This window comes from Trachurus japonicus, chromosome 5 (genome assembly GCF_045865225.1).
Source record: "Trachurus japonicus isolate A0001 chromosome 5, Traja_1.0".
NCBI lineage: Eukaryota > Metazoa > Chordata > Actinopteri > Carangiformes > Carangidae > Trachurus > Trachurus japonicus.
This window is the reverse complement of record NC_140911.1, coordinates 14,000,493-14,024,778: the sequence shown is the minus strand read 5'-3', so window position 1 is coordinate 14,024,778 and position 24,286 is coordinate 14,000,493. Positions and strand designations below refer to the sequence as shown.

Below are 24,286 nucleotides of genomic sequence, written 5' to 3'. Positions count from 1 at the left end.
TAACATGTTAGCATCCTGTTTTACCCCAATATTTTGTTCTCCGCTAACAAAAGCACTGTATATCAATAATCACTGTGTAATTTTCCATTTTCATCCAATTTTTCCACCCATTATATGTGTTGGGATTGGTGCCCGCTATTTAGTAATTAGATGAATTATTATTAGACATTTCAACAAAGCCAAAGAAAGCAAATGTCACTTTTATTTTTGACTTGCATAATATTTGCACAAGGCAAGCTGTTATTTTCTTTTCTTTTTTTCTTTTTGTAATGGCCCATTTGACAAACATACACATATATCCTGCACATTTTCAACCAGTATGTCTTTATGTTATTATCTGCTCTCTGTCTACACTGTGATGCGATCTCTCATTTTTCACTACGTAAAGCAGGCCAGGAGGTCAGAGGGTGGCATTTATGTTCAATGGAACAAAAACAAACACACCAGGTGTTGAGGTGACCTTTGTCGTGAAAGAGCTGCTGTGTCTCTGTGGTAGCAAACAATGACAAGGATGTATCGGGTCGCTTCTCTTTTTGCCTGGATACCGTCCACTGTTATCAGACATCATGATCTTTTTTTGTTGTGTCTCTAGGGTAGAGAGCGATCCATCGTCGGTGAATTATGCAATCGAGGCTGCGAACATTGTGTGTCTGCTCTCTCACTTATCCACAAACACTCAGGCCTGACAGCTGGTGCACATGATCTGACAGAGTGAACTGGCTGAAGGCTGCACACTTTGGCTCTTCCACTGAATATTTCCAAATATTCTTCAGCCTGCTGGGCCAAATACGGTTGGCCTTGTGTGGTGTGAGTCAAAACGAGGCTCCGCAATGCTGAAACTGAGTGTGAGTTAGCGCCGAATGGGAAGAAAACAGAGTGACCTGCAGCCAAGGTCACTTTGAACTCCTACTTGTGCTTCAGATCAAACTTCACTTGGGCCACACATGTTTTTTTTCTCTTTAGTATATCTGGTACAGTATACAGTAAAATGGTCTAGTGTTCAGCAAGATCAGTCTGCATGAATACACAATAGCACAAGACTCTTCACAGAAATTCTTCAGCTTTCAGTATTAAAATACACTTGGAGTGGAGGTGAAAACTGCCTTCTGTAACTGACAAAGAAAAATCTTTCGTTAGAGTGAAGATAGGAGGTAGGAGAGGTGTCTTTACAAAGAGAGAATGGACATGTGAGTCCACATCTTAACTTAACTGGCACACTTACGTTAACCTGACAATGCTGCAACTAGCCTGCTGAAAAATAAGCGGCTCTTCACAGCCATGTGAATGTGCCTGTCATGTCTGTCCTGAAACCTAGGTCACGTTTTTATCTGTGTTTCATATATATTAATCAATTTCTGTTTTATTTTGGTGCGTCCAACCTTTCCTCTTGTTTCACATTCACACATCTTGCCATCGTTTCCTGCGCCTGTGATTGTCGACCACACCCCTAACAGATGTTGCACCTGTGTCCTGTTGACTACGCCTCCTAAAAGTCTGTATGCTCCTAGTCCTCTGTGACAGTTTTTCTGGTGTTGTAGCATTCATTTTCTCTGTCTTTTTCTCTGTGTTTGTCTTTGCCGTAAACTTCCTTCATTAACCTAGTCTTTGACCTCACCCTTTGGATTTGTTTGCCTGACCTGATTGACCCACTGTGTATCGACCAAGCTTGTAATAGAGATTGTGTCTCTAATTGCTCTGTTTTGAGACCTGCATTTTGAGTTCTCACCATGTGGTTGCGTGTTACAAGCCACCCACTTTTTGGTCAGGAAAAGGAAGGAATATTAAGGCTTTACATTTGGAAATTAATTTTAGTGATTTAGAGAACACTGGTGAAAATCCTCACATGGGTTCAGTGAACTGCCAATAGAAGATAATCTGTAGTTTCAAATCAGTTTAGTCAAAGCCGGGTTCAGCGTGTTACACAATGTTACGAGAGTGAAACCTGTGAGATGTGAAGCTATTAAAGGCGGGAATGAAGGTGGGCGTTGCCTCCAAACAGCTGTGCTGCAGCTTGATATTCCACTTATGTTGCTGATGATACACTGATACTCAACATTTCGCACATGACTTCCCTCAAGGGGACTTCAAAAAAAAAGAAAAAAGAAAAAAAAGTCACACTTCAAAGGGTCCATCAGCTTTATAGCCGTGGCACAATGAAAACGTCCTCTCCTGAAATACCGTATGACACTTGGCCCTCTCGTGCAGCCGCCAAATCAAACTCAATTAGCCGGGAAATGTGGCACTAAGATGCTGTTGGGAGTTAGTCATTAGCTTCGTTATATGACTTTTGTTTAAGGACGAGCAAAGTGTGTGCACACATGGGATGTGTTGGGTGACGGTATCCCGTGAGACTGTGAGCTATGGTGGAGATGTCCCCCTGCGGACAGTATGGGGTCAGTATGCCTGGACCCTGACAGACGGTGACACAGTGGCCTTGGTCAGCAGGAGCTGAGCCATGACTGTGACACACGGGCCAGCAGACATCACCCTGACATGTTTCCTATACAGATGCTCTGACCTCACTATGACCTGGGCCCTATTAGAGCAACACAATGATTTTCCTTTCCGTGCTGAGGATCACGGGTTAGACAATCACCAGCGAGCCTAAGATAAACCGCCCTCCTTTACCCATACACTCCAGAGTTGTTGCACTGACTTACTTGTCTCTATTACATGGAGGCAGAGGCTGTGCATTCAAAACAGGGAAGCTATTTAGGTCTCTAAAATGCAGTCGGTGTTGCCAGACTGAAATATGCAGCCTGTGTTTCTGTGTACTTAATTTCTTTTTCCATATGAGAGCACGGACTGGAAACAAACAGAGCTATGTAAGCACAATTAAACACAAGGGAAAAAAACAATATCCCCCAGTGGCAAGAAGGGGGCATCGTCATTATATCGGACTTAGTTAAGTATGAGCACGAGGCGCAGGGATACGTACTGAGCTGATACTCGAGGAGGTACCCGGTGAGAATCCCATTAGGCTCCAGCGGCGGGGCCCAAACCAGAGCGACAGTGTGCCTCTGTACATCTGTGACCCTGAAAACAGGATTTTTCTCAGGGACTGTGGGGGCAAAGAAGGTAATACACACAGTAAGCAGTTGAATTCTCCAACGCAGTTTCCTTGGCTATTATTAGATTTTCCCTTCAGTAGTTGTGAATCAATACACTTCATGCTGTTTTTCCACAATCCTACCTCCCTCTGGGGTTTTGAAGTTGACGGGATGGCTGCCGGGGCCATTTCCCCGCCCGTTGAAGGTCATGACAATGAGGCTGTACTCGGAGAAGGGCGTTAGTCCCGGTATCGTAGCGTGATTCTTGTCCCCGGGGAACGTCAGTGTGTGTTTGTCTCCGTGGCTTTTCTTGGAGTCCACCAGACGCCGCAGACGCCACCAGTTTATCTATGTCAGGAGAGAGAGAGATACACAGAGCCATCCTCAGGAGACTGATCAAACTTTGTACAACACACACACTAGACACTACACTGTATGAGAGGATGCTAAATAAGTTATTGTTGTTTTTTTTTTTTTTTTATCTGCTGGTGTGAGAAGGAAAACATCGAGCCGGCCAAGTAAAGGAGACAGAGTGGGGTGAGAGGAGCAAATGTTTGGAGCAAGGTCAGGGCCATTCCTTTTAAACTGTGTCTAAAAGCAAAGGTCTGTTTTTGAGGTATTACCCTGTAGCCTCCCAGATGTCCATGTAGCTTGTCCTTGTGTACACGCGTCCAGCTAACCTTGACCACTGAGCTGTTCATCACATCCACAGCTACATCATCAGGCGCAGCAGAGGGAACTGCAAAGGCAAACACACATTACAATCTACAGTAAACTGAGAGTAAAGTCAGGGAGCACAGAGCAGTGAGGCAGGACTTACAACTGTGATCCTGGAAATAACTCAACAGCAGATAACTACTGTAGAGATCACCTACTGTATTTATAGGAAAAGACACTGGGGATAAATTGATCAATCAATCACTAAAGGATTCTTCCTATTATCAACTACACTAAAGGAGGTAAATACTGCAATTTCACACCACACTTGAGCGAGGACACAACAACAACAACAACAGTGAGGCGTTTCATGACCTGAGGTGACCTCCTGGGGACAAGTCCAGAAGAAAACTGCACACAGGAAATAGAGTAAAGCTCTGTAAAGACTCCATCTCTGGGGAAACTGCAACTGCGACAGTGCACAACCTTGAATCTCAAAGTCGAACTTTAACTCCTAAAGGAAGTTCTTCGAAATTTCAAGACAAAACTTTCAAAATAGAAAATCATTTCACAAAGTCCACCTGAATACTGACAGCTGAGTTAAGCAAAGAGGGGAGAACATATTTTAATTAAGCCACAACTTTCTCCATATATCAAATATCCTAAAGCAACAGCGGCCACTTTGCACTTTGGCAGCTCCAAATAGATGCAAGAGGTGAGTGGGAGTTTTGTGAAATTCTTTCCTCTAATACCCAGAAACCATTTAACTTTATGTCAGTAAACTCCAAAAATATGATCAGGGGTATATGCTATATATATTATTTTTTATTTTTGTACTATTTATATTGATTGTGATATGGACCTGTGTCTGAAATAAAGTTTATATTATATTATATGCTGTCCAGATACCCACTGAAAATAGCAACAAATTCAGATTTCCAGCTTCCTACTCTTCTGTTAGAAAGTAATTAAATGAAAATCTACAAAGGTCTCTCTAACAAGTATCATCTTTTCATTTTAGTTTGTCTCTAAAGTTCAGCATCATAATGTTTTAAAGATGCAGAACTGAGTGTAATTAAGTTGCTTGTTTGTGTAATATAAGTCTACGTCTAAGTGTTTAGAAGTAATACTTGCTAGCTTTTTGACATTAGGGAGATAATTGTTTGCGTTATCTTTTCTTTCAATCACTGAACATTCATTCTGATGTGTGTCTCCTGGCTCCTGATGAATGGAAGTCCAGTATATTTTATTCATTCTTATTTTAGTTCTGTATCACGGTCCACCAACTCCTGAGAGAAATACCCGACTCCTTAGCATCTGAATGCTCCACATGCTCACCAGCTAGTTTCTTTGTCTATTGTTTGTTGCTTGACAGGTGATACAGTATACAGTTTATTAGAACCGATGCCCTGAAGAGAGTAGAACTGAGGACAACCGAATAAATTTGTTAAAAGACACGAAAGATAAAGAGAACTACAGAGTTTGGTGTTATTTCTTTGCATTATTATAAAGTAGTACAGTTTCAATGAAATGTCATCTACTCACAGTCTTCTCCTGAGTAGCCGGTCACTATCTTGGGGTCGGGGGCCCAGCCCTGATGGTTCTTGGCTTGGATCTTGATCTCATAGGGGACGAATGTGGGCGTGTTCTTCACCACAAATGAGTGTCTCTTCACCATGTGCTCTTTCCAGTCTTCCTCCATGTCCTGTCTTTTGTAACTCACCTTATACTCCAGACCAGGGCCATTGTGCTCAATGGGCAACAAGGGCTGAATGATGGAAACACAAGAAAGCAGAAATACAGCAGAATTACTGCCTCTGCCATGTTTAGTTGCAGAATACTGTATGGTCACAAACTCTCCTTCTGTGCTTCAGTTACAGCACTGAAGTGTTTTCGCTGAATGTTATGATGCCACAAAGAAGTTGACCTTTGACCTTTTGGATATAAAATGTATCATCACTGTAATATTTCATCCTTATGGACATTTGTATCAAATTTTGTTGTAATAAATCTAATAAGGAGTTATTCCCCGATACGTTTTCTGAGTTCACAGTGACCTTGACCTTTGATCTTTGCTGACCAAAATCTAGTCTGTTCATCCTTGTGTCCAAGTGAATGTTTGCGCCAGATGCAATGAAATTCACTCTGAGAATTTCTGATTTGTCACAGTCACAAGCACATGACCTTTGGCCTTTGACTTCCAAAACCTAATCAGTTCATCTTTGAGTCCGAGCGGACGTTTGCACCAAATTTGAAGAATTTCCCTCAAAGCTTTTCTGAGATATGATGGTCACGATAATGGGTCCGACAGACATGTGTATGTTCATACAGACAGACGACCCGAAAAATGTAACGTCTCCTGCCGTGGCTGGCGCTGGCGCAAAGGCATGAAAAGCAAGAACAATGAGAAGGGTTTCATGCAGACTTTCACAGTTGCATAAGACGCTTCTTGTATTTCACTGCTCAGTGTCACTGCCTCTGTGGGATTAAAATGACAAGCTAGGCCAGTGAACTGTGCGTGGAGCACTGGCACTGCTTTATCCTGCTATCTAATAAACAATGGAACAATTGACCTGGTCTCGCAGCGAGGCTTTTCTTTGATATAGGGCTACGTACATCATCGTAGATGAAAAGATTTATCTCCCCACAGAAGTCAGACCGTGAGAAATAGAATGAGATACCATTTTCCACAAAAGCAAATCATTAACAGTGGGAGAGCTCATGAATCCAGGATTCGGGGGTTACGTTACCATGACAGGGCAAGCAGATAATAAGTGAAGGAGAGATTCATCTTTCTACAATAAAGCTGAATATATTACTGTACACATTAAAAGAAAATTCCCCTTTTCATGGCCCTCCTTTTCTCTTTCTAATCAAAGGAAAGGAGCAGCTTTCAATAGGAGCTCTTTCACAGTGATCCCAGGAAATGGCTTTTCTAAAGATCTGAACCACGGAATGAAATATCAAAAGTGGGACATTCCTATTTCTTAAATTGCTATTGGTAACTGCCTATGAAACATTGATAAAACTTCATCTATGTTCTGTTAGAGAAATTCTTTGACTTGCAAAAACTGTAGTAGATGTGAATAATTCACTGTGTAAACGTAGCCCACATTGCACAATTAGCAGAAAGACGATAATAAAAGACCAAACTCTTCTCTTTACCTCCCAGTTGATATTCATTTCATGTGGCAAATGACCTTCGATTTTGATATTTTCTGGGTTCTTGTCAGGGGCTGTAGAAAAGAGGGAATATAGATTTTGTTGGCATAGTGGAAGAAATCTCCAGTGAAATAAGCACACGCACACACATGCACACACACATAAGAGAGCAGATTTTCAACAAGAGTGGAATCAATTATGTAGCAGGTCTGAGTGTTTTAAAGTTCACAGAGCAGCACTGTTGGCAGCTCAAGTGGCCTGGAGGACCTTATCAGAAAGCATAATAAACAATGAGCGGCGGACGCCTCAGACCTGCTGCTGGGGTTTTGTATCTCTCTGTTGGTTCGCTGGGAGGACCCCTCCCTACAGAGTTCAGTCCAGACACGCGGAAGCGATAGTCGACGTGGCCGTGGAGTTTGAGGACGGCCGAGTTGTGGTTCCCGGGCATCCGGAGCAACTCCTTCCAGTTTCCCGGCTCCCACTGACTTTCCTCGTACTCTATGATAAACTCTGTGGACAGGTAGACAGACGGTCAGAGTCGTCCCTCACTGATGTGGTTCTTGCTTATCTAAAACCCAACTGTGCAGAAAACTCCTAAATCACTAATCCACATTATAACTCATGCTCAGATTAATCAATAAGAGATTCACATCGTACGAGATGGTATCCAACAAACTGCATGCATGCACAATGATAACCAACATGTGTATATCATATTAATTGCAAGAGTCGCTGTACTGCTAGTGTACCAACTATATATATGCCTGGACTGGTGGACCGACGCTGCTCTCTAAATTATTCTTATGTCTTGTTCAATATTCTCTGCTCTGTTTTATTATACAGGTCATATTTCATTAATATATTTATTTATATGTGCAATTTTCTTTTAGCTATGTGCAACTCATGACTACTGTATATTTATCACCTTATTCAACATGTGCATTTTATTTCATCTAATGGTCAGTAGTTCCACAAATAATTATATTTTTCCTGCCTTGTTTTTTTTTTTACTAATTACATCGTGAGGTGGATGCATCATCATTTAATTCTGCTATGCCCTTGTCTTGTGTATATGGTCTAAAAGTGAAATCTTGAATCTTGACATCTGCTCACAGACTTCCCTTTTACCTGTGGTTGAGCTGTTGTGATCGTCTCCGGGGATCCATTTCAGTTTCACACTTTTGCCCTTGCGCTCGGATAACACCAAGTTCTCAGGAGCATCAGGGACATCTAAAAACCATCACAACAACATGGATTTGAAAAATCACTGACCCATCAAACTATGCAGCTGAAAGAAAAAATGGTAAAGGAACAAATGTTCAATCAAAGCATCCTGAGAGTCAAGGGATGTGGAACAAGCTGCGTGGGCTTCCGAGTGTTTCTCCCAGACATCTCATAAGGGCGACTGTGAGACACAGTCCTGCACTAATAAAGCTATGGTCTGCATGCTCATGATCTACTTCGGCTTCCTGATATATTGATCTGTGCATGGAGGTGTTATGCATTAATACAGCACTGGGGGTCCCTGATTCTCTGGCCCCAGAACAAAAATACTGTTCAAATGTTAGCTCACCTAACACCATGAGCAGTGCCGAGGCCATGTCTTGGTCCACAGGAGTTCTTGCCACACATGTGTACACACCCTGGTCCCTGTGGCTTACATTGATAATCTGAATAATACCATCCTCCACTAAGTATCTGTAGACAGAAGAAGATGGAGACACAATATTGACTGACGAATAGTAGAACAACTTCCCATCTGGGATTGAGCCTGCGATGCCGCAAGAGAGAAAAAAAATAAAGAAAAAAATAAAATTCAGTGTCCTACCTTGAATTCTCAGTGTAGTTGTGGGCTATCTCCACATCATCTTTTTCCCACAGGAGCTCAAAGTCGTTGCTGAAGGACTTGTCGTACTCTGCCAGGCATGAGAGCTGGGCCGTGGTACCTATTAAGATCCGCTGGTCCTCAGGGGCCCCCGATATTCTAGTGGGATCTTCCATAGGCAAGAGCGTGTTACTTACAACTCAAGGTCTGCGAGCAACAGCACACACCGCTTGCTGTAAAACTGCTTACCTTTCACATACAGCATGGCGTCTATGGCGGACGACCCCTCTGTGTTTTTAGCTAAACACGTGTACTGTCCTGTGTCTTCTTTCTCTACGCTGTAGATCTCCAGCGAGCCGTTGTCGTGGACGGTGAACCTGGGCCCTTCTACGGATTCAGAGGAGTCATCTTTGCTCCTGGGAAGAAAAAGCACCCATTTAGGTTTCCAAGTTCTGTCAGAACAAATTAAATATGAACACAGCAGCAGTCTAAATGCAGAGATGAGATAAAAGTTACTGAATAGAACATAAGTGTTGAGTAACAAGCTTGTTTTTAAGGAAACAGCAGGTCATCAATACGGAAGCAGGGGATAGGAGGCTTGTGTGCATCGAGCGGTTGAGATCTACTGCTCTCTGCTGGTGGGATGGAGGACAGGGATGTGTGTTTACCAGGTGATGGTGGAGGGAGGAGAGCTGAACACCTTGCAGTGCATTATCACTCCCTTCCTCTCTACAGCAGAGTAATCCTCGCCCTCTTCGGTCAAAATCATGGGGGCTACATCTGCAAAGACAAGCAGCAGAATCTAGTCATGGATCACATGCGATGCGATACATCACTGATGGAACGATGACTGCTGTGCTTTCCTGGAGCTTTTTAGGAGGCACAAAAACAACAATGAGCGCAATCAAGTTCACAGTTTGGCTGTGTTTAAAAACACATAAAACTGCAGGGGAATGAGGCAGATAATTATGGGTTAAATGAGGGTGCTTTTATTGTTTGTTAATTGTAGATTCCTGGGTGTTAAAAAAAAGAAGATTCAACTGTCAAGTTGTCAGAAATGTGTAAACGTTAAAATGAAATCAAAGAAAAAAAACAAACAAAAAAAACCTGTGGAATAATGAGTTAGCCGGGCGCATGGACCTTATCTGTTGTAGCCACAGCCTCCCATTAAAATGGTCTGTCTCCCCTAATTGTTTACAAAGACAGCAGCTGGGACTTAGCATTCAGAGGCTGTCCAGCTTTATTAACTCCTGTGTCACCAAGAACAAACTCCCCACGTTTTGTGCAGAGCAAAGGAAAGCAGCATTCTGTCTTTTTTTTTTATTTTTTTATCTGCACTTGTAAAGCAGCACATGTTTGTCTTATGGCACTGAAATCAGTATGGAATTGAGAGGAGAACTTGTTAGCATATAAATGTCAGGGAACGGTGCTTGTTGCTCCGCAGGGAGAGCCGCCAGCCTGAATGAGGGAGTGCTGCTTGTAGACAGCCCTGCTTCCCCGGGCTCCTCACTGCTTTATGGGCATATGCCTGCCTACATCAGCGCCGGCCTTCCAGCTTGAAACATCTCCCAAGGACTCACTGCACTCACTCATGAACAAGTGAAACTACCGCTTTTTTGTGGCAAAAACTTTTACATTGCATTTCCACGAAAATTGATAAAATCACGACACAGTGAAACTAAATCAAATGCCGCTGTACTTACTCATGATCATGATGTTCGCATTGGACAGGAGTTTCCCATGGGTGTTGGAGGCCTCGCATTGATACACGGCACTGTCGGACACTTTGGCATTATGCAAAACTATAGTGTCACCGGACCTCTTCCTGTTGGTCGCTGGGACCTCTGTAATAAAATCAGATTAACATTCAACAAAACAAGACAACACTCTTCATTTATATTTAAATACAGGTAATAAAAGAGCAACAGGTGCCAGCATTTAAATCTGCAGCTGATGTTTTTTCCACACCCGGTGATATAGCTGCTGTCTTATCCATACTCCACTGGCTGTTGGTGCTTTAAAAAGTGGCAAAACAGCTCCTTAAACTCTACTGTACACTTTGCTATTTCTGCTTGACTGACCCTCCCTTTGCTTTAACCACTTCATCTTGGCTCTCCCACAAACTTCTTTTTCTCCATCCTGATGCTGATGTCGTGGAACCATCTTCCCTCCAGTTTCTCCAGCTCTTTACCACACTCCCCAATGTCCAGTCCTCTCCCCAGTCCTGCATGTCTCCCAATCACACATCAGTCTACAGTCTGGCAGTTTGGCAGTTACAGTAAGAGTTGGTACTACGCTACAAACTGTGGAAATGGGGACTATAATAGAAAGGTCTGGATTGTGTGGATCATTAAGTAAAGTGCGTGTACATGGACGTTGCACTTAAGCTTTTAACCTTCTTGCTGCAGTTAATATTCCATAAACTCTGTTTAATTAAACATGGCACAGAAAATACTGTTTCCATTATGTTGAGGTCAGAATTTGAACACAACCAAATGTTATCATCCATAATCTATTTAGAGATGTTATGTAGTTTTACACTTGTTAAGCACAGAATACTTGTTTTTGTTAGGTAAATAATATCTGGGCTAAAAATACATGATTATTCAAAATGAATTATTTTTTTTTTGCATCAGTTAATCTAAAGTAGCATCTAACTATAATGCAGAGCAGAAAAAAGCAAAGAGAAGTCAATGTGTTATTTGGTTTAAAATCTGCTCCTTCACAGTTATCATCCTCGTAACACAGATCTTTCTTCCGTTGCACAAAACACCTGTGTCTCACTGGTTGTATGCAAAGAGTCCAGGCTGTTGAACAGTTTGGGATTATTCCAACAACATTTTATATTTAAAAAGACTGTAAAATGTGTGCGACTGACCCTGCAGAGGTACACCGTTGACCCTCCATGTGATAGTGGGCCGAGGGGTCCCACTAGCCGAGCATTTGATGAACACGTCTGAGCCGATCATGCTGAGCTGACTCTCAGGCTCAAACAGCCACTCTGGAGGCTCTGGGAACAACACAGTTAGTCTGATATTATCAATCTGAAGAGTTTCTATTGAAGAAAGACAATAAGCGTGTACAAAGAGAGGACAGAATGACAGGAATATGTTATTCAATAGAGGAGCCCTGTTACAATAACAGCTGCATTCACAGGTCGGCACATGACAGACACTTTGAGACACAAAGGCACTTCTGTATTTTTCTCCCCAATGTCATTGTTGGCACATTATATTCAAGATGTGTAAAGTTTTTTATCAAATATTATCCTATTCATATGAATGTATTTATATTGAAACAGATGGCTCTTTTTCAGTACAACAGGGACCATAGAAACAATTCAAGTGAGCATATTATTTATAGGATATCTCAAGAACAGACACAACACCTACAGGATGACTCCTGGTTTACTCAGGAGACAGCGCTAGTGCCAGTGTCACACCACAGTCACGCCTGGCTGAGTCATCACCAGGCTGATATGTTATGCAGTGGGTGTTATCTTTCCCCATATGGTTGTAGTGATATGCCTATAAGCTGTTCTACACAGCTACAGTGGGTTAACAATGTACTCTAAAGTTAAACAGTGCATTTATCGTAGATCTGTGATAATACATCAGTCTGAATTTATGGACTGTGGTTCTGGGCATCTGTCCTGAAACCAGTGCATTTAAAATTCTGATTTAGACACCATCTATTGTAACATTTTTAGATACAGTCTACGATTGTAACACTACAATATAGTTTTCTACACTGCTGCTCAAGCACAACATACTGTACTTTACTTGAGTATTTTCATTTTGTTACTTAAATATTTTTACTCCATTGCATTTCAGAGGGAGATATTGTACTTCTAACTACACCACACGTAGCTGAAAGCCACAGTTAGTCACTAGTTACTCTGTTAGTTCTCGGTTTAAGATTTTACATACAACATAGTGGGCTAGTTTATTCAGTAATAACTCGGTTCATAAAATATAATACAATTTTATCTAATTCATCTAAAGAGACATTTGTCCCTTTATAGTTCATTAGATAGTTTCATTTAAATAGGTGTCACAAAGACATAAAACTGTCCAATATTTTAAAAAAAAGCAAGGACTATAAAAACCTAAAAAAAAATGAAAATAATCCGTTAATGTCATATATTAAAATATGTCTGACAGAATTTATGGACTATTCTTTGTTATATTCATACTTCTTCATCAATTTTCTTCCAGCACTTAATCGTGCTCCTTTTAAAAGATGATTGAATACTGTATTATTAGAGCCCCCACAATAATTCTGCTCTAGACCAGAAATTAAGGATCAGTCCATTATTGAAAGGGCAAATATTAAGGGATTTAAAATACGTCTGTCAGCTGTGACAGCAGCAATGTAGCTCCACTGTGTGCAGCAGTTACCTTCTACTGTCACTGTGAAGTAGTGGACCACCTCTCCTAATGTGTTCTTTGCCTTGCACATGTACGTCCCACCGTCCTCTTGTTCAACTGATGGCACAATCAGCAATTTCCCATGATTCTCTCGTTTTGCTTTAACAGGAAGCTGGTCAGCCACCTTCACCCACTCCACCTCCGGAGTTGGACTAAAAGAAAAGGGGGGAAATACAGTGAGTCTCAAAAAGGTTAGATGTTGCATATACATTACAGGAAATATCATTCAAAGAGGTGATGTGTCTTAAAGTGAGTCTAAAGTGCACAGTTTATTTTGGTAAGAGCACTAAATTATTAAAAAAATAATAATAATAGTGTTACTTACATTCCCTCAGCAATACACTCCAGTTTCAGGTCGTCTCCTTTGACCAGCGATGTCGCTGACTTGTCACCAGAGGGCGTCAGAAGAGAGGGCCTTCTCTCCAGGATTGCATTCGCTGATGAAGCAGAGAAAGCAGAGAATTAGAGGGTGTGACACCAATCAGAGGTGTAATGCAGCTTCCTTAAGGCTACTCGTCTATACTTTATGCACTGCTACTGACACCCCTGCAATGTGCACAAAGCTCTTTACAGATGATGCACAGCACAGGGGAGGTTTACTCTTACAACTTACCAGTGTCAGGACTTTCACTGTCACTTTTTTCTGAAATGGAGGCGGATGAGACATAAGCACAATGAACATGAGGACAACATGGATGCATCATGACAAACATCACCGAGATCAAAATCACAACATAAAAAAACCAAGGATATGCACAAACAAGACAGCATGACATTTGAATGGCTTTTGAAGTGTTGCCATGAACATGGACATCAATGAACATGTTGGAAATGATCAGCGCGCTCAAAACAAATCAACGCTTGCGTCATGCTGGTTTGAGAGGAAAACAACGCTTTGGCGAAGACAAAGGAGCCGAAGTGACACCTACTTGTCTTGACGATGACAGACATGGCGTTTTTCTGAACAATGGTGCGTATTCTTGAGAAGGCGGCGAAGCAGCAGTAGTCTCTCCTGCTGTCCTTCTCCACCGCGTGGGAGAAGTAAAGGTCTCCGTTCAAACCCATGGAAACTCTCTCATCCTGCTCGATGTGCTGGAGGTCTGAGGACAGACACAGGACCAGTTTAGACAGAGTTTAACCAGAGCTTTAATGTCATTATAAAACTGGATATACGTAAATCATGCCTACTCTAAATGCCATGATTTTATCCATTTATACATGATTTTTTTGTGCTGTCAAGTTGTTCAAGTGCTGTATTAATCTATAAATATGATGTAATTGAGTAGTTTAAAATTTATATGACTTTGTATTTTTACTCACCACATTTCAGAGGGAGATACTGCACTTTTTACTAAATCACATTTATGGATTTTTTTATTCCCAATCATTATGATTCATCCTCTTGCAACATATGAGGCATGAAAAAGTAAAAATGTTTATGGTATGAGTCAAAAAAGAATTTTGAAAAAATCCAAACCAAACAAATAACCAATTTAGTGTAGAAGCATTTTCTTCTTTTATTCCCCCAGTAATAATCACATGTCCCCTCAGGTTTACACTGTGATGGCCTGACTTTAATGTTGAGAATCACTTTACTATCAAACTGTTTATAAAGTAGAGAAAGTGAAAAATGGATGCATCAGTCTATTGTTAAATCAATTTATCAGTCATATATTGCGTTTCTACTTTAAATTGGGCTAAGGATGCAATTACTCCTTTCATTACTCTTGTTAAATGCCTCGAAAAATCCATTTATTCCACACGATTTGGCACCATCACATACAGTATGCACCATATTGTGTGTCAGCTCTTTGTTGAAACCTTGAACATTTTTATCACGTCTGGGAACTTCAGGATCTTAAAATCTAAATAAAGATCTGTAACTCTCAGCAAGCAGATTTACAGGATCAATCAGAGGTAGAGTGCTTTTTTGAAAAGCTGAAATCTCTCTCTATCTCACTAAACCTAATCAAAGGATATCATAGGTGAGAATGAAAGTTTAGAAGTAAAAATTCAAATTGTCATTTTAAAACAAAATTGCACATACACCATTAGACTTGTATCATCAGCACAAGGTATCACTTACTGATAGTCATCCAGTAGATCTGCAGAGGAGGTATTCCTTTGGGTGGGTCACACTTTAAAGTGAAAGGCTGGCCCTCCTCCACCACCACAGGATCAGTTGTCTCTTTCGGAAACTTTGGAACATCTAGATGAAAGACAAAACCAACAGTGAGCAGCAGTTCAAGCCAGACAATATTAAATACAGTAGACCATGCAGTGCCCTGCCTCTCCAGCAGATGGCAGTAATATCATACTTGAATTCTGTGAGGAACGAGTGTTTTCCTGAGCTCTGTGTCATTTAGTGGATTGGATTCTATGGGAATTTATGTTTTTTTCTCAATTCTTGGCCTCCAGAAACAAAACAGACGTCACTGTGACTATTGTGTGTGTCTCGTCACCACTGCTGAGAAGCTGGCTGAGGCCCACTCAAATTCAGTCAAAGCGCCCCTATGGAGTGGATTTCCTTTTGAGAATTTATTGCGCATGGGAGCAAAATGAAAAATGAAGCAAAGGCGATGATGGAGAGGCCGGATCACATTCGATGCTTTCTCCAATACCCAGCTATAGATGAGATGCTGCGAGGGGTGGAGCACTAGGGAGCCTCAACGACTTTCTGCCACGTCCAATACAATGAAAATCTCACAATGGAGAGGTGCAGTCATTACACAGGACTGCTGGCCCTGAATCACTTTGAAAGGACTGTAACAGAGCACCCTGCATGCACACACACATACACACACACACATGCATACATCTATACACTCACAGATGTATGTTACTCACGGGGCACGATGAATTCAATCTCCTGCGATATAGCAGTCCCCAGTTTGTTTGAGGCGTAACAGCGATAGGTTCCTTGGTACTCTGTAAGGTTCCCATTATTGGGTATCACAAAGGTCCCAGAATCCTCTTCTTTCATCAGCCGGGGGTCCAGAGAGGGGTCAAATTCCTGGCCATTCTTTGTCCATTTGAAGCTACATAAAGAAAGCCAGTATTAAAATGTCAAGTCGTACATCTGAGACTGCAGCATGCTCATTTTTCCAAAAGCCAGTCCACAAACTCAAGAGCGACAAAATACAGTACATCATCAACTCGACGGCCAACTGTTGTTTTTGTTGTTTGTTTGTTATTAGTGTCTGTTTGGCTGCTAACAAGCTCTCTCATCCTCTCCCCCTCCCATCTGAAGTGATGCAAGGCTTGGTACTCACTCCGGCTCGGGATTCCCTTTGGCTTCGCACGTCACGGGGAAGCTTTCTTCAAACGGGAAGGCGATGAGAGAGCTGGGCGACTGAGCTGTGATGGTGGGCAGCTGCTCAACTGGGCAACAAACACACAAGCAAGCATGGAGATGTGCAAAATACAACACAGGCCTCAATACTGAAACCCCAATTCAGAAATTACACCATGTTAAACATGATACTACAGCAGTGGTTTCCAACCCCGTTTGGCGCCTTCTTATGTCTCTGGATCATAGGTTGTAAGGTCTTAGTGAGGTCAGTTCAACTGCAGCGACTGTTTATATGAGGGAATTTAAGATCCTGAGTAGTTTAAGTGTCTAAGATTTCAGAAAAAGAAGAAAAATTTAAGGATTAAAAAAACTTATTTAAGCCCATTAAGACCAGATGTGTGCATGTTTCTTCCTTTGAAGTTTGATGTGATCAGCAATTATGACTTTGTGGTTTTTAAGTGACCAATGAAATGCATTGCTGTTTGCTGAGATTGACAGGAGGAAGGCTAAATCCACCGTGGGAAAAGTATTTTGTTTGTTTTTCAGCCTTTTCAGCTGCAACAAAGTTTTCTAAATTGTGGTTTGGACAGTGACTAATGACCTGAGCAAGGTAAGTTATACTGAAGCAGATTACTGGAGTTGCATGGAGGAAAAACAACAACGACAACAACAACAACCAAGACTTAAAAGGTTCAGATACTGATTTCAATCTGCTTAACTGCTAACCACCAGGTGAGAGCCAGTATCACTGCCAACAGAGGGAAGATTCATCTGATCTGTTTTCCGGCCATACACAAATGGGTCTTATTGGGTTAAACATTTCGGGACCCTGTGGCTGAGGATTGGAAACCACTGTATAATGATGTTTATGACTGTGAGTAGAGTGACTAAGCAGAGTTCTATCCCAAAACACATCATATAACACAAACTTAACTATATAAACATGTGCAATTTAAATGATCCAATTCATTTTGTTGTTTAGTTTCTATTTTGGCATAAAACTCTTCCTTTAAATCTCATACGATGGCAGAACTGTGACATATGGTACGGATGGAGCATGTGTGATAATAGGATGATTCAGTGTGAAGCAGAATGAAATCGCATGAGTCTTAGAAGCTGAAATACCAGTGTTATGGAGTCATGACTGATGACACATGAGAATCAGATCCAATACATATGGCTACGAGCAAAGCTGCTGCTGTGCTCAACAGCAAGCCAGGAGATTAAGTGACAGAGCTGAGGTCGTCACTAATACCAACGACAGTATGGCAGGGTGAACTTACTGTTTACATGACCTAAAACTACACAATCCACCGCAGCAGGGAACATAAACAAAACACAAACAGCTTTGTCACAAGTATTCTCTGCACACAAACCGTTATAAACACACACATTACTAATGCACTACATACGACTGAATTAAAAAAGATATTCTGACAACACTAAGCCCCAAAAGTGCTTTTGCCTTTTCAGAAAACTGTTGATTATTAAGCCTTTAGGAGATGTTTATATGAATTATTTAGAGGGAGAGGTTCTGAATGAAACAGGGGCGCACACTCACCCAACACAAAACACTATTGTAACCTCAGTCAAACGAGATAATAGCTGCAGATGTATTTATTTGATTCAGAGTGTTTGATGATTACAACAGTTCTCTGTGGTGTGATTCATTTGCCTCTAAATTATTCAGCATCTTGATAAAAGCCCTTAGTTAAACCAAGGACAGGTTCTTTGAGGATGAGCACAAAGAATCGTGGGACTCCCCGAACACAAGCTCTCCTTGTTAAAGGGATAGTTCTACATTTTGTCAAATTCGCCTATTGCCATAATCCCTATCATCATAGGAGTAGGTTCATTACCTTTAATTATTGGTGCGTGTTGTTTTGAGATCCAGGGGGCAGTGACATGAGCTGCTCAGGAAACACAATGGAGGTGAACAGTACAAGGTCCCCTGCCCCTTACAGTATCAAACTCATCAAATACACAATCCAATTACGCCAAAACACTCTTGTGGACAAGTTGTGACCTTCACATTCACCACACTATGAAATAATCATGTATAATGTAACATTACGACACATGAAGCAAATACCCGGAACTACTTGTGCTTTTGAAATCACTGTGCCCAGCAGCCGAGCTTCACAAACAACTTTGTCTCGTAGTGTTACATTATTATCTTATAGCATGGTGAATGTGCAGGTCACTACTTGTCCACTAGAGCGTTTTGGAGTTGTTGGAGTTTTGAGGGACAGCCTCATTGTGTTCGCAGAGCAGCTCGTCTCTCGTGCCTCTCAAAACAACATGCAGGTAATGAATGTCATGAACCTACTCCTATGACGATAAGGATTATGACAATAGGCCAATTTGCCAAAATATTGAACTATCCCTTTAATATATTCCACCAGATCCCAGTTCTTTCATTTTCCTGTGTGTTTATTAAGTGTCTATTATCTCAACATGTAGCTGTTGGACTACAAAACATCAGTCCAACATTTACTAGAATAAACTAATCTTTGGTCATTAACTCAGTGCAAGTGTTCTTGTTGTGACTTAAAATTATTATTTGAATGAATGTGTTGCAAAGTTTGTTTTTTCAACTCTTCAAATTAAGTTTGCAAGGGATTAAAACATGTTCTGAGCAGGACAAACAATTGATGAACACAAGACTGTCTTTAAATTTAGCACAATTTTAAGGTGTACAAATAATTATTTAAAGGGTTAGTTCACACCAATTTTTATATTAAACTTCATGTCCTCTTTTCTTGGACTCCATTGTTGAATAATAGTATAATATAATAATATCTGACCTCAGATAAATTCTACTGTATCTCTGCAGATAATTAAAATTTTATTGATACATCTATTGAATAGAATTGTTTTAGATGTTGACATTCTTTTACATTTAGAGCAAAAAAATGCCATAGAAAAAAGAGGGAGGGTATGCCCGCACACTAGTAGCCACAAGGTGCTATGATAGCACCTGAAGAAGACCACCTAAAGTTGTGTGTGCAAATAAAGTAGTAATCTTTTTGTGACTACCAGTGTGCAGGCATAACCCCTCTCTTTATTCTTTTAAATTTACACATTCAACAACAATGTATTCAAGAAACAATGGTGTTGCTTATCTGGAGATAAGTCGTTTTAAATAGGAACTTTAAGAGAAAGGAGAAAAGTGGTAATCCTGCAATTACAACAAGAGAACATGTGCATTAATTTAAGTCAGCAGCCCCTTTACTGGAGCATTCACTGAGACACACATGCACCTTCCTGCAGACTTTGGTGAGCACATGTGAGGTGGCTACAGCACAAGTTGGCACTTACTTTCCAGTGGGATGTCGATGGCGATGCTCATTTGAAAGGCACAAATACAGGTGATCAAACCCAGCACGGTGACCGTTCCACTCCTCATGGTTTTTCTTTGCAAATCTCGGACGTCCTGAAGAAACGAACGCTCTCCTCTTCACGTCTTCAGTTCATCTCTCTGGGGCGTTGAAGATGCTGTACCTGCAAAAGCGGCACAGACGAAAGAGGCCCCATGAATCCACCCACGCGCTTGGCAGACAGAGAGGCAAACCCCAAACACAACAAATCCCCCCGTGACTGGGAGTCTGATTGCTCTCTGCTCAGCCAGGCATAACAAGGCATGCCACACGTTTTCATTTGCATCAACAGGGACTGTGTACCGTGTTAGTTTGAATTTTGCTGTGACAAAGGAATATTCACATTAAAGCCTCCTATCATCCCCCCCACCCCTGGGACTAAAATTGTTTTGTAGTTTGATGTCTTTGGAAGTGCATAGCAGAAAGTATAATTTCTATGTGAAGATAAAAATAAATAAATAAACAAATGGAGCCTGTGGATTTATTAATTCATGGCAGATGTTCAACATTATTGACGGGGAGAAAAAAAAAAGCCATTTATTCCAAAACATGGCCAAGATTGAAATCAGAATTAACACTGGAGTTGAGACACTATTCAGTCGATTTAATCGTCCTGCTGTTTTGATCAGTGCCTGCATGATTCTGATAACAATGACTCAAAGAGATTAACAATGCAGCCAAACATTAATCTATTATTGCAGCAAATACTGCTGCCTGAGGGGTGTGAGTCATAAATCGCATACATAGTTAACAGTCACAGCGAGCTGTCTGCACTCGAAAACAGACAGACTCTGGTAGAGTACAGAGCTCTGGATCATTTTCCAGCTAACAAACCAGAGTCCGGACCATAATGAGCACATGATCAGTCTGGAGTGCAGAAGTGAAGCAGGGAGGAGGACGGAAAAGAGCGATGTATGGGAATTTTAGTGTCTGTGCTCTGTGAAACTCTGTGGGGTGTCAGTTCATTAGTCTTCCCTGTGTTGGCTGTGACCCAGCTCGGTAGGTCATGCTGTGCTAATTAGCTCAGCCGCTAACTCGCACCATCATAACAAAAAGAGAAATAATTGCAAAACAGGAGCTTTAGACAAATGGTAAAACATATAATACTCTCGGGTTACAGGGATTAATAAAACATAATTCAATTTCATTTATATGTGTAGTAACAAACTGTAATACAAGACCTTATAATATTACAGAGAGAAACTCAGTCAACAGTTCTTACCATGAGAAAGCACTTGACGACAGTGCTACAAATGCTACAATATGGATAATATAGATAAATTATTTTTTACTTTTACTGTATGTTGGACCTTTAAAGACAAACTTTACAAAGAAAGGTGATGATATTAAAAAAAGCAGGATGAAACCGAGATGAAAATTATAACTAAAAACATCTAGACAATACAGTAAAAAAAGGAGCAAAGGAAGTTCAGTAATCACAGTTACTGTGTTAGTGGTGACAGGGCAACCAGTTAATGTCAAAAAAGGCATCTGTGTGTTGTCAAGCGGTTGTAATGAAGATGATGAACAGTACAGCGAAGGAGCACGCTCAGCCAGCTGTGTACCGTCTAGAAAAAAAAGAGGCTACGGTTCACCACGGAGCTTGAATCCGACGCCTGCTTCTTCCTGATCCTCTCACTGCCTTTAACAAACTGGACAGGAAACACTGAGGTCAGACTCCTGTTCAAGAGATGTAATTGAATAATTGACCAGAGAACAAAAGAGTCGATTTCATTCATTGGGTGAACTATGAACACACACTCTGAACTTTTCAACCGTGCCTCATGGTAATGGTATTAACTCCGCCTGTGACTTCAATATTGACCTTTTCTGAACCAACTGCTGACCCCTGCCCCGCCCACCAATAGCATCGCAGACGAGGTTTGAGACAGTGTGCTATACGTGACACAAATCCACCTGCCTCTATCCCAACTCGGGCTTATTGGTCTCTCGGAGTTATAAGTCATCTACAAAAACGCCTGAGGCTTTCCTTTGTTTCAGTGTTTCCCACACATAGTGATTTATGCTACTAAACACAAGATTAAAACCAAAAGGTACGTAAGGGCTTTGTGCTAATTGGCTTGTGCTTTGTTGGTAAGATTGGCCTGGTTAAGAGGAGTGGGAGGGAGGGTTACAATTCCCACAAGACAATGTGTTCTCCTTGTCCTATTGTGCCGGCCAAAAAATCCTTTACCAACCCGGCAACACCTTAGATGGATTACACTTTGTTCAAACTGTGCTTGATCACTTGCCTTTTGATTTAATTTGTTCTCCCCTCGTTAAACATTTATTGAGAACCAACTCGCCATCTGGCTGAGGGAGGTCCGCGCAGAGCTTAACTGCTGAAAATGTCTACACTGCAGTCAGAGGGTGTCGGACTCGGACCTATACCATAAACATGAGAGATCCCCCCCCCACCTCCAACCCTCCAGCTCGGCTGATTTAGAGACCGCGGGGCTGTTCTTAATCCCCGCCCCTTTCAGCGGCGATCACACCAGCCGGAGATTGATGAAGCTGGCAGGAGGTTAAAAGCTGCGCACTGTGGGAAGGCCAATATGAACCCTAACCTTACTTAGCCAAGGCTCAGAGGGGACAGAAGCTCCGTCGAGGAGGTGGGCGCAGAGAGGGAAACCAAGCGAGATGGGCCAAGAAAAATCTGCCTCCATACTTTAAAGCCTGTCTGAGTGACATATGTAGAGCACTCTCCGACAAACTTTCTCCTCGTAAACACGACCAAACCACTTTTCGAATGTGGACCAATTTGATGCAAAGACATTGTAACCCAATTTCGCCCGTCATCATTGATGCGTCTGCCACAATAGAAGGCTGCTCACTCCGTTTTTGAGCTTCCAGCTTTAATAAAAATCCTGTCATGAGCTGCATATAGACTTGGCAACATGTCGGCACTACAGAATTACTGTTTATTCAACATAAATGTGTTCTCTACTTTGAGCTTTAAGACTTTCTTCAACTTAAAAACAACTTTGTTGTAGAGTCAGCTGATTATATGAGCTGCAAACAGTGAATCTATTTGAATAAATAAGTCATACAAAGATAAACCTCAACATTAAGTCTGGTGCTTTCTGTTTAAATCCAGAAATCCTGCAGTGAGACACATCAGGTAGCTTGTATCTTGGGTCTGTTTTGACTCATTATTTCAAATGGCATCTATCAATCTTGTACAGCAGAAAATTTACGATTTAAATCATTACTTAGACTTTTTGGGTCATTTTCTCAAGAAAACATGCTCTAAAATAATCCCTGCTTCTTTTCAAATGAGAATTATGGCTGGTTTTCATTGTCATAGTTCACTGCAGACCAAGCAGATCTCAGCTTTGTCTTTTTTGGATATTTCATAGACTATATGATAAAGCATAAAAATGAGGCAGCAGATGAGATTAGCCGCTAATGGAAGTAATCATTAGTTGTAGTCCTAATTGAAACCATGTCTTTTGCAATTAAAAGGAGGGAAAAAAGCGTGTGTGATATATAAGGCTGCAGCTGAATATCATTTTCATCAATAATTAATCTGTTGATTATATTCTCCAGTGCCTTCACATGATCAGTGGCTGTGGCTGCAGAGCTGTAACTTTATGTGCCAGTAGCATCAGTTTTCTCAGCGGGGATGCTCGTCTCTCTCTCATATCTACTTTTGATATCAAAGCGGTGGCATGTAGTGAGTTTAGCTGACCAAACTATCGCCACTTCGCAGCCCACAGTGAGCTGCTACATCTTCAAAAAGCTGCCGTGTGATTAGATAGAAAATACCTCACTTCTGGTGATATGAGGTCTGATATGATTTCCGCATTTTTCAACAGTATATTTCCAATTTTCCTATGAAGAGAACTCTCCATGGCAACTAAACCTAACTCCTATCCCCCTTTGTATCACGTAATGGATACTGCTCGTTCTTGTGTCAGTGTATCTAAGAGTCCTTCAGCCGTTCTTCACGCTATTGAATCCTGCATCTGTGATTACTGTGCAGCTTTCACTTCTTTATCTTGAGGAAACAATCCTGGCACAGCACCATGCGACTGGCAGGCTCTGTCTGTCTCTTGACTCCTATAGTTCAGCCATCTGGTCATGGCATCGCACTTTCACTGTGACCCATAAACAAACGTACAGCTACATTAACCAGCGTTGCGCGTGGTTGCTAAGGATACTATGTGTGAAGTTTTAAAAAAAAAAAAAGGCCACAACTTGTTGTTTCTTACACACTTGTAGATGTGTTGTTCAGTGGTGGGGTGGGCAGGGGGCGGGGTCCAGGCTCAACCGGTCCAAGTTCAATACAGTAGGCTCTTGAGCTGGCACCATCTGCTGCTCCGCTTCTCACACAAAGACAACAGGCCGAGAAGTGTGGGCCTACTGTAGTTTAAAGTGCAAGCCTGTAATAGGATTAAGCAGATCCTCGTCTTGTCAGGCCGGATTAAAATATTCTCTTCGTTAAAGACCTGCAACAGGAAGACAGCAGCTCCACGCTCCCCTCTCAC

The 24,286-nt window shown here is 41.5% G+C and overlaps 1 protein-coding gene across 11 annotated transcripts in view; it reads right to left on the bottom strand.

Moving 5' to 3' along the window:
• Window positions 1-24,286, bottom strand: part of chl1b (cell adhesion molecule L1-like b) — a 62,691-nt gene that overhangs the window by 9,986 nt on the left and 28,419 nt on the right. For 5 of the 11 annotated variants that reach the window (XM_085776461.1, XM_085776451.1, XM_085776457.1 and 2 more), the window contains exons 2-23: window positions 19,738-19,920; window positions 17,700-17,717; window positions 16,397-16,505; window positions 15,972-16,162; window positions 15,211-15,333; window positions 14,054-14,224; window positions 13,738-13,767; window positions 13,450-13,561; window positions 13,095-13,276; window positions 11,573-11,704; window positions 10,398-10,538; window positions 9,363-9,474; window positions 8,944-9,110; window positions 8,698-8,863; window positions 8,443-8,567; window positions 7,998-8,099; window positions 7,182-7,379; window positions 6,873-6,943; window positions 5,253-5,475; window positions 3,674-3,789; window positions 3,194-3,398; window positions 2,939-3,061 (exon numbers count right to left, since the gene is read on the bottom strand). In XM_085776461.1, coding sequence (XP_085632587.1) covers window positions 2,939-3,061; window positions 3,194-3,398; window positions 3,674-3,789; window positions 5,253-5,475; window positions 6,873-6,943; window positions 7,182-7,379; window positions 7,998-8,099; window positions 8,443-8,567; window positions 8,698-8,863; window positions 8,944-9,110; window positions 9,363-9,474; window positions 10,398-10,538; window positions 11,573-11,704; window positions 13,095-13,276; window positions 13,450-13,561; window positions 13,738-13,767; window positions 14,054-14,224; window positions 15,211-15,333; window positions 15,972-16,162; window positions 16,397-16,505; window positions 17,700-17,717; window positions 19,738-19,825 — 2,905 coding nt within the window. In that variant the 5' untranslated portion in view covers window positions 19,826-19,920. The remainder of the gene's footprint in view (window positions 1-2,938; window positions 3,062-3,193; window positions 3,399-3,673; window positions 3,790-5,252; window positions 5,476-6,872; window positions 6,944-7,181; window positions 7,380-7,997; window positions 8,100-8,442; window positions 8,568-8,697; window positions 8,864-8,943; window positions 9,111-9,362; window positions 9,475-10,397; window positions 10,539-11,572; window positions 11,705-13,094; window positions 13,277-13,449; window positions 13,562-13,737; window positions 13,768-14,053; window positions 14,225-15,210; window positions 15,334-15,971; window positions 16,163-16,396; window positions 16,506-17,699; window positions 17,718-19,737; window positions 19,921-24,286) is intronic. The other 6 variants (XM_085776453.1, XM_085776454.1, XM_085776460.1 and 3 more) reach the window with 3 other exon arrangements.